The sequence below is a fragment of the Rhinoderma darwinii genome, chromosome 3, assembly GCF_050947455.1.
Source record: "Rhinoderma darwinii isolate aRhiDar2 chromosome 3, aRhiDar2.hap1, whole genome shotgun sequence".
NCBI classification, from domain to species: Eukaryota; Metazoa; Chordata; class Amphibia; order Anura; family Rhinodermatidae; genus Rhinoderma; species Rhinoderma darwinii.
The window spans coordinates 369,228,488-369,238,677 of record NC_134689.1 but is presented as its reverse complement, the minus strand read 5'-3'; the positions used below and the strand labels follow the sequence as shown (position 1 = coordinate 369,238,677).

Sequence of the window (10,190 nt, the reverse complement as noted above, 5' to 3'; positions counted from 1 at the left end):
ATATTCCCTGTAGTCCCTGCATATTACATACGTACATAATCCAGCGCCAGAATAATTCTGCCATATAGTTGCTATATAACAGTGCCACAGAGAGAACCGCTCACATACATCAACGGCTTTATTAGGAGGCTCAGTCACAGATTCCGTCAATTTTGCTAGACAGAATAGCACAGCATGCAGCACTATTTTGACTGGCAAAATGCCGGAACCCGGCCGGGACCATTAAAGTCAATGGTTTCCGTCAGGCGCCATTGGCTTCTGTCATGTGACGCATCCACAACGTCTATTTTTTTTCTATAAGAAAACACAATAACGGAAAACCAAGTTCAGATGTGAACATAGCCTAAGATGCGACATTTGTGGAATTTGATCCAAGTTTGCAGAAAAATATAAAAATGAGTCCCATTGTGTGTTGTGACAAAATGGGGTCTGAATATAGACGTTTGGAATAATTTATGTTTTTGAGTGTTGAAACTATGCAATATATTATTATTATTATTATTATTGCAACAACTGCCTTACATCGGAAATTCAGTCAAATCGATTTTCTAATATATGATAAAAACATTTAGAAAGAACACATTGGTGAAGTCTGTGATTTTGGACCACCACTCATTTCCAGAATCCAGTAGAACAATGTTCACACTTGCGCAATCTATACAGGCTTTAGTCATAGCTATGAAAAAAATGAAGAATGGATTCTGATTTGTATGTATGGGCAACAAGGGCATGGAATCTCTAAAATATTGTAATTTAGCGCTGAAATCAGCAATTCAAGACACATAAGAAATCTATTGTAGAAAATAGAGCATTTAATTAGCATATGATAACGTTATAAGCTCATGACTCTTCCTTCTCGTCTCCATGTGTGATGATGTAACACAGAGACTTGTAGTCAATGTTCCCAGCCACATCAATTGGGGTCACAGCAAACATTTGTTCCACCTGGAAAATAGCAAGGATTAGCGAGCAATACAGGACTGTTTTATGAAATCGAAATCTAACCTGTACAGTTAGGCCCTGTTCACACAGAGTTTTTTTGCAGGCAAAAAATTCTGTCTGGAAAAATCAGCTCCGGTTTTTTTAAGTGGTTTTGCACCACACGTGTTTTTTGACACGTTTTTTGCCGCGATTTTTGCCGCGTCTTTTTAGGCTATTTTTTTTTTTAGCTATTTCTTCAACAGAAAGATTAAATAACCGCAAGTGTTTTTTGCAGAGAAACGCATAAAAAAAGCTGCAAAAACTGCGGCAAAAAACTCTTTGTGAACAGGGCCTTAGGGTGTATTCACATGAGTAGGTTTTGTAGTGTTTTGATTGAAAGATGGACAACCTATGCGGCGCGTTTATAGGGCGCCGCGGCAAATGTTTTTTCATTTAATCCACGCCTCTAATCCTACCCAATCCCCTCCCATACACACCCGGTTCAGCCCACACAGTATCATGCTCCTATAGTGCCTCCCACACAGTATAACACCAAATAGCTGCCCCCACACAGCATAATGTCCTCTAGCTGCCACCATACAGTATAATGCCCCCATAGATGCACCCATACAGTATAAAGCCAACAGAGATGCCCCCATACAGTATAATGCCCACACAGATGTCCCCCCACACAGTATAATGCCCACACAGATACCCCCATACAGTATAATCCCCATACAGATGCCCCCATGCAGTATAATGCCCAAACAAATTTCCCCATACAGCATAATGCCCCATAGCTGCCCCCATGCAGTATAATGCCCCCATAGCTGCCCCATACAGTATAATGCCCCATAGCTGCCCCCATACACTATAATGCCCCCAAAGCTGCCACTAGTGCCAGTGCCCACATATAAAGTGCCAGTGCCCTTGTAGATAGTGCCACAGTGCCCATGTGGATAGTGCCCATGTAGATAGTTCCCCTATATAGTGCCACAGTGTCCATGTTGATAGTGCCACACCCCTCTTGAAGATAGCGCTACGCCCCCTGTCGATATCGCCATTGGTGCTCACTCTAGGAGCTGAATCCCCAGTCGGAGCAAAGGCCAGGGATTCTGCTCCTAGAGGGAAACCCTGATGTCACTGTCCACATCTGGACAGTGACGTCAGTGGCTACTCCTTGAGCGGAATCCCCGCTGCCGACTCTGGCCGGGGATTCTGGTCCAGGAGGAGCCCCTGATGTCAATGTTCATATATGGACAGTGACCTCAGGGGTTTCCTCTAGGAGCGAAACCCCTGGCCAGATCATCGTCAACGGGGATTCCGCTCAATCAGTAGCCACTGATGTCACTGTCCATATATGGACAGTGACATCAAGAGCTTCCCTAAGCATAGTGCTGAATCTGGGTCGGTTGGGAGGTATGGCTTTTATGTCAAAATTCAGGCAAAAACACTGCGTGTTTGCTGAAACCACAGGATTTATACCACAATTTTGCAGAACTGTTGCAAAAAAAGTCACAAAACCTGCTCATGTGAATACACCCTATGCTGGATATAAACATTAGATAATTATAGGACGAAACAACAATTCCAGTCTGGGTTGGATCACGTCGTACAACACTGATTTGTTAGCTTTAAGGCCTCCTTCACACACAGAACATTTCTGCCATTTTACACTGCATCAAAAAATGCTTCCTAAAACGCTTGCATTATTAAAATGAAACATCATTTTTTAGGCATTTTTAGTGGCATTTTTGGTGGTGTTTTTTATGTGGTGTCATTTTGTACATGCTTTTTTTCTGCCATTTTTGAAGTCCTATAGAGAAGTCTATGGGAAAAACAAGACCTGGAAAAACACCATACCCAGAACATGTGCATTTGGAAAAAAACACCATTGACCACAAAATTTCCTCAAAAACGCCACAAACCAAAACGCAGTTCTGTGTAGTGCATTTGATATTTTACTGTAGACTTTAATGTAACATCGGGCCACACTAAAACTCGGATTAAAAAAAGTTACGAAAAACACCACTGAACATTTTATGGGTCTAGGTTCTATATATGGCTAGCTTTAGAGTGCATGTATACGCAGTGGCCGTGCGAACCTGTTCACATCTAATTTTTGGTCGCGTTTAGCGTGTACGTTGGGAAAATTCCTGACATACATGCTAAATTTGTCCATAGGGCTCCATTAGACCGACGAAGGCCAAAAGGGTATCCTTTTGGACTCGTCGGACTGGTATATGTCGTTATCCCTTTTTTTCCTAAGTATGGAATAGCATATATACGCATGGGAGCCTATGGGTGACGTATGGCACAGGCATCTGTTGAACGTATATGTCATGGGCTTTTCAATAGCTTTTCAAGACTTAGACTTTAAACAAACACCATTTTAGTCTATAGGTGACAGATGCCACTGTTAGGCTGGATTCACACGAGCACATTACGTCCGTAATGGACGGAACGTATTTCGGCCGGAGGACCCGGACCGAACACAGTGCAGGGAGCCGGGCTCCTAGCATCATAGTTATGTACAACGCTAGGAGTCCCTGCCTCGCTGCCGGACAACTGTCCCGTACTGTAATCATGTTTTCAGTACTGGACAGTAGTTCCACGGAGAGGCAGGGACTCCTAGCGTCGTACATAACTATGATGCTTGGAGCCCGGCTCCCTGTAGTGTGTTCGGTCTGGGACTTGTGGCCGAAATACGTTCCATCCATTACGGACGTAACATGGTCGTGTGAACGCAGCCTTAGGTATCCGTCACAGCCTACTTTTAATGTATACGTTAGGAGCTTTTCCTGGCGTATGTGTTAAACGTAGGCAAAAACGAGATGATAATGAGACCATAGTTGTCGTGCAGCCAAGAACAGCGCAGCAAAATTGCTCATAGTTTTACCATGAATTGCCGTGGTTTACAGCCACGCAAATTTTCAGAAAGGCAGACATTTGGTACTAGCAGTTGGCGTATACAGTCAATAACATGACTTTGAATAAATATTGTTCAGATTTTGGGGTAATATTGATCATTTACATAATAGGATGTATATTACAAGTTATGGCACTGTATGAGGGTTAAAAATGCCAAAATTGTGAATCTTACCTCATCTGCTGTGAATCTGTCCGCTTGTGTCATCAGTAATTGTTTTAACCTGAAGATAGGGAAATAATTTCAGATTAGTATATTTGTTCACTGATCGCTTGCTGAAAGAATACCCTGTGTAAAGGGCCTTTTACACCTGCCGACAATCGTTGATCGGTGCTCGTTTGCTCCTGCCTCGCTCGTCCCCATACATTATCATCATGTCGGCAGCGCGTCTGTCTGTTTACACAGGGAGACGCGCTGCCGACAACGATATGTCACTTTTTTTAAACGATACAATCAGCAGATGATCGAGTGTTTGCTCGTTCATCTGCTGATCGCTTTCCTGTTTACACAGGGCAATTATCATCAACGTGCGTTATACGAACAAACACTCATCTGCACGATAATCGCCCAGTGTAAAACCCCCTTTAGATGGCTGCATTATCTAAAGCTGCCCATAGACGTTAGACTTTGATGTCTACAGGGGCTGGCAGACAATCCACTGACAATCCTAGATGTCCAATCTACCCAAAAGAATCAACGTCACATACTCATCTTTGTTGACATTTCCAGTTCCATTGGGGTCCAAAAGTTTGAATGCGCTGACTATAGAATCCTCTGGGTCCGTCCCTGGGAAGGAAATATGTTCAGAGAGTCAATTATCTATGTGCCATTTAGAGGAACAAGAGTTTGGATAAAAATTTCTTTTTTACATCGGTTTTGAGCTAAATTTATATTGGACTCACACAGCATTTACAGAACTGTCACACATGAGTAACTGAGTTTGGTCCAAGTACCATATATATATATATTAAAATCCTATAATAAAGGGTGCCAGCAAGCAGTCTCGATCCACAAACCATACAGATATCCCAGAAATAAATCCTGCAGCACTCCAGTAGTAAAGATGAAAAACGTTTGGTTTATTGTGCCAACATGGCAAATGCAACGTTTCCATCCCACATTGGGACCTTTTTCAAGCATGAAAAACGCAAATGCTTGTTCATCGGCTGATTGTATAGTTTATGCATTAACAAATGTTATCGTTGTCGGCAGCACATCTTCTTGTGTAAACAGGGAGATGTGCTGCCGACATGTTAGGAATGTATGGGGACGACACGAGCGATCGTAGTAACGATCACTAGTTCCCATACATTACTGATCATAGCTCCATGTGAAAGGAGCAAACGAGCGCCGATCAGCGAGCTGCCTCATTGATCGGCGCTCGTTTTCATGGCCCATATTGGACTGTGTAAGAGGACCTTAAGGGTAAAACTAATGTGACTTTGGGCTGGTGTAGCCCCAGGGATGAAGTCACTCCCGACACAATAAAGATTTCCTGAAGTAAAGAGACAAGTAGCAATTGTTCGAGGTTGATGGGGCTGTAGCATCTAGATGGAGCTCCGACTGATCGCCTGATGGACTAACTCAGCAAACACCAACAGAGGAGAGTTTTGAAGCCAGTAAATGCCACCTGCACGGCCCAATCTAAGTATTTCCTTCAGGAGGAAGAAAAGGAATGTCATGAACGCTATTGATGGACCTACCATTGAGCTTCTCTCCAAACAGTGACAAGAACACAGTGAAGTTGATGGGCCCCTTTCCTTCCTTTAACATTTCGTCAAGCTCCTCTTCATTTGCATTCATTTTACCTGAAGAAGTAAGAAGGGGGATTAATAAACCGTAGGACGTCATGGATGGGGAATAATTTTTTTCTGGATTTCTGAATGGCCACGCAGTGTAAAGGGAGCTTAAAAAAACCTGTCAGCTTAAAAATACTACAATCTGAGGGCAGCATGTTATAAATCCCAGCTCTTTCTATGCTTAGGAGTCCAGTTGGTGGTACTGTTTAGTGGTTGACAGACTTTAATGTATTAGAGTACATAGAGGGAAAACTGTCAATCACTACATAGGACCGCCCTCTGGACCCTTAAGCCCCAAATGAGCAGGGATTTAAATGAATAAATTACAAGTTATACTGAGTCTTTTCCCACAAAATTATATATCAATCTCCTCAGTTCCTCTTGCTCTTTTACATACTGCCTGCAGATCAGACTGCATGTTCAATGTGACAGGTTCCCTTTAAGGCTGTAATGGCAGCCATCTCGGTTGTCACCCAGCTTTGGCATTAGATATAACTGAGAAACATCTGAATAGACAGGATGACCCAGAACTTTGATTTAGTAAAGATTTTGTTTTTTTTAAATACTTTTTATGAAAGCAATTTTTAATTAATTCATTTTTGTTATTTTTATTTATAAAACATTAGGTTCTTGTATGATTTATAGGCAAAAAGAGTTACGCACCCAGCTGCATGTAGGTCTCTTTGAGGTCAGACTTGGTAATAATACCATCACGGTTCTGGTCTATACAACTGAAGGCCTAGCAATAGAAAAACACATAAAATGGCTTGTCACATTTTAATATGGAATATAATATAAATAAGTAAATAAAATTCTATGCAGTCATTTATGCATATATACATTATTTATTTTTGGATAATACGCCATCATTACAGCTCTACATGGGGTTTTCACCCAAATTCCCTAGAATCCTGAATGGCAAGCCTGTGTATTTATGCAGTGATAAATTCCACTCAATAATGACATATGGCTATGTTCACATGGAGGATTTTTCCTAAGGCTGGATTCACACAAACGTGCCGTTTTTGTGCAGGCAAAAAACGCTGCGTTTTGCCTGCGCAAAAGGCACTTAACAGCTCCGTGGGGCAGCAGCATATTTCCACTTTTGACAGCTGTTGCGCGAAACATGCAGTTCGCACGGAAGTGCTTCCGTGTGGCATGCGTGGTTTTCACGCACACATTGACTTCAATGGGTGCGTGATGCGCGAAAAACGCCCAAAGAACAGACATGTCGTGACTTTTTTTCAGCGGACTCACGCTGAGTAAAAATCACGCACGGCCCCATAGACTAATATAGCTCAGTGCGACGCACGTGAAAATCACGCGCGTTGCACGGACGTATAAGCCATAAAAAAAATAAATCCAATGTGGATTTTGCCTCAATTCCAAAACAGAAATCCAAGGTTGACCCTTGGATTTCTACTGCAGTTTTTCCATTAAAAAGGGCCATGTTTTTGCACTCAGATTACCCCCATTCAATAGGACTAATCTACTTGTGGCTACCCGACATTGTTTTCATGGCGGAATAGGCTGCGGAAACTGCGTCAAGGAGTGAAATGTCACTTTTTTTTCAGAGATGTGGTTTTCAATTCCGCTCATTGAAAATTATGCGGAACAGTTTCCCATTGAAAACAATGGGTGATTTTTTTTTACAAACAAAATATACACAGATTCTGACTCAAAAAAAAAGTTTCCATCTCGTGGCTTAAAGAGGCTCTGTCACCAGATTTTGCAACCCCTATCTGCTATTGCAGCAGATAGGCGCTGCAATGTAGATTACAGTAACGTTTTTATTTTTAAAAAACGAGCATTTTTGGCCAAGTTATGACCATTTTTGTAGTTATGCAAATGAGGCTTGCAAAAGTCCAAGTGGGTGTGTTTAAAAGTACAAGTCCAAGTGGGCGTGTATTATGTGCGTACATCGGGGCGTTTTTAATACTTGTACTAGCTGGGCGCTGTGAAGAGAAGTAACATCCTCTTCTCTTCAGAATGCCCAGCTTCTGACAGTGCAGACCTGTGACGTCACTCACAGGTCCTGCATCGTGACGGCCACATCGGCACCAGAGGCTACAGCTGATTCTGCAGCAGCATCAGCGTTTGCAGGTAAGATCGACTTACCTGCAAACGCTGATGCTGCTGCAGAATCAGCTGTAGCCTCTGGTGCCGATGTGGCCGTCACGATGCAGGACCTGTGAGTGACGTCACAGATCTGCACTGCCAGAAGCTGGGCGTTCTGAAGAGAAGTGGATGATACTTCTCTTCAGAGCGCCCAGCTAGTAAAAGAAGTAAAAACGCCCCGATGTACGCACATAATACACGCCCACTTGGACTTTTACTTTTAAACACACCCACTTGGACTTTTGCAAGCCTCATTTGCATAACTACAAAAATGGTCATAACTTGGCCAAAAATGCTCGTTTTTTAAAAATAAAACGTTACTGTAATCTACATTGCAGCGCCGATCTGCTGCAATAGCAGATAGGGGTTGCAAAATCTGGTGACAGAGCCTCTTTAAGAAAATGCAGCCTTAAGAACCTAACTCAATGATTTATATGTGCTTGCTCTTGGAAACATTTTCTATTTAGAGATTGGATATAAGTTCAAGACTGAACAAATTCCGTGACATTTTTGTTTTTTGCTAGCAATGACATTCGACATATAGGTTTGCCGAGAAGTTCTATTGAGCTCTAGGTCTGATTTCAGAACTTTATTCACCTCCTTAAATTCCTGGATCTGTGACTGCTCAAACATGGAGAAGACGTTGGAGGACCCTCTCTGGGCACGTTTAGCTGCGGCCTTTCCACGTGTCACTGCCTTCCTGCTGGCCTGCAAAGTAATAAATAGAGGGAGAGGTAAGGAAAAAACACAAAAAATATAAAAAATAATCTGAACAGAAAGCAGTTACTAAAAGAATGTGGAAAAAATAGTAAGAAGAAATTTGACTAGTATGTGAACTAGTAGATGGCAAAATCTCCATTGTGTGGTAGACAACTTGGAACAACATATCAATAGTTAGTGCGGCTCAATGGGTCCAGTACTGGAGCTGTACCAACCAAAACAACCAGTATGGCTTGTACCAATTTCTCCTGTTCATCATATATTAGCTGACGCAAGAAACAGTCTGAACACCCGAAGCTCCTTGTGGGAACATCAGGTCTTCCAGAAGATCAGCACTGATAAGTTTAGGCCCCATGCACATGGCCGTAAAAAGACATCTTCCCTTTTATTTACGGTAAGGAGTCCGGGCCATAGAAGTGTACCGCAAAAGATAGGATGGAATGGGAGCACATAGATTGTATGAGAGCATGGGCCGAGAATGTGGGTGGCTGTCCGCGGCCGTCGGAGGCCAGCCGTGCCTGCAATCGCGGCCCGTGATTACGGGCACGGCCGTGTGCATGGGGCCTTATTGGTTGGAAAATATGGTGGAAGGTGTCGCATATATCCAGTAGATTTGGTATATACTTGCCCAATTTTGAGGTTGGCATATACCTGTCTAGGACATCTAGTAGACTCTCTGTGACAGATCCTCTTTATAACGTGGCACACAGTACAATACATTCAGTGCTATAGGTTTTAATGTTACTTTACTATTATTTAATTACATCTCTAAGCTTTGTTCATGTTATCTATGTCCTAAGTATTTTTATGTAAGCAAGGAGTTAATTTTCGTTGGTTCTACCACTTGGAGCTAATATTGTTGCAAAGATGTACCCGGGGGTGGGGAGATGGGAGGGGGGGACCAAAGAACAAGGACGTAATGTATTACTAAGAGTAGGAGTTCACATCATTTAAACACACATACATGCCGATAAGGGAGCCTTGGGAGCTTTGGTGAGAACAAGGGTCTTTTGGAGAATGTTATACTAACTGTGATAAAGGTGGCATGAGGGTATAAAAGGTGGTACCCCTCAAGGAAGGGTAAGCTCAATTGAAATAGACGTCTAAAGACTCTCCTTGAGATATTCCCTGGGTGTTGGTGCAGACAACATAGCTTTTCCCAAGGCCATAAGCTAAGTGACCATTCCTTTACTTTTGTATGCTGGCTCTTTTTATGCTATTCTTTATATTTTGTTTCTTACTGGTCTTGTACAGTAGGTATATATATATATATATATATATATATATATATATATATATATATATATATTCACTGTGTCACACTGTTTATGTGTTGCTTTGTTTGGCATAATATTTAGTAAGGTTATATTATTATTCACTTTGCTACATGTGTGACATTTTTATTTTGCAATATACATTGACATGTCTGTCATTTTGAGCCATATACATAAAACATAGCATCGAAAGTACACAAATAGGCTGAAAATTGATGATAGCAAATAGTGGTCTCGTGTGAGACATATTCTCCATTCATTGTGGGTTATTTTTATCCATATTTTGCAGAGGGACAAATTCACTAGATTCTCGCAGATGCGGCGACGTGCAAAATAACTATATATATATATACAGCACTTGTTAAAACAGGTACGAATAAATAAATGAAAATCACACCACAGAATCAAATTCTAACTGAGTGAAAGAGC

The 10,190-nt window shown here is 41.9% G+C and overlaps 1 protein-coding gene across 1 annotated transcript; it reads right to left on the bottom strand.

Moving 5' to 3' along the window:
* Positions 1-840: 840 nt before the first annotated feature.
* Positions 841-8,458, bottom strand: MYL7 (myosin light chain 7). The gene is made up of 6 exons (XM_075855370.1): positions 8,365-8,458; positions 6,313-6,388; positions 5,554-5,658; positions 4,558-4,636; positions 4,025-4,073; positions 841-945 (listed from the first exon to the last, which is right to left on the bottom strand). Exons 1-6 carry the CDS (start codon positions 8,398-8,400, stop codon positions 841-843), a joined length of 450 nt encoding a protein of 149 aa, XP_075711485.1. The 5' UTR covers positions 8,401-8,458.
* Between the last annotated feature and the right edge of the window lie 1,732 nt (positions 8,459-10,190).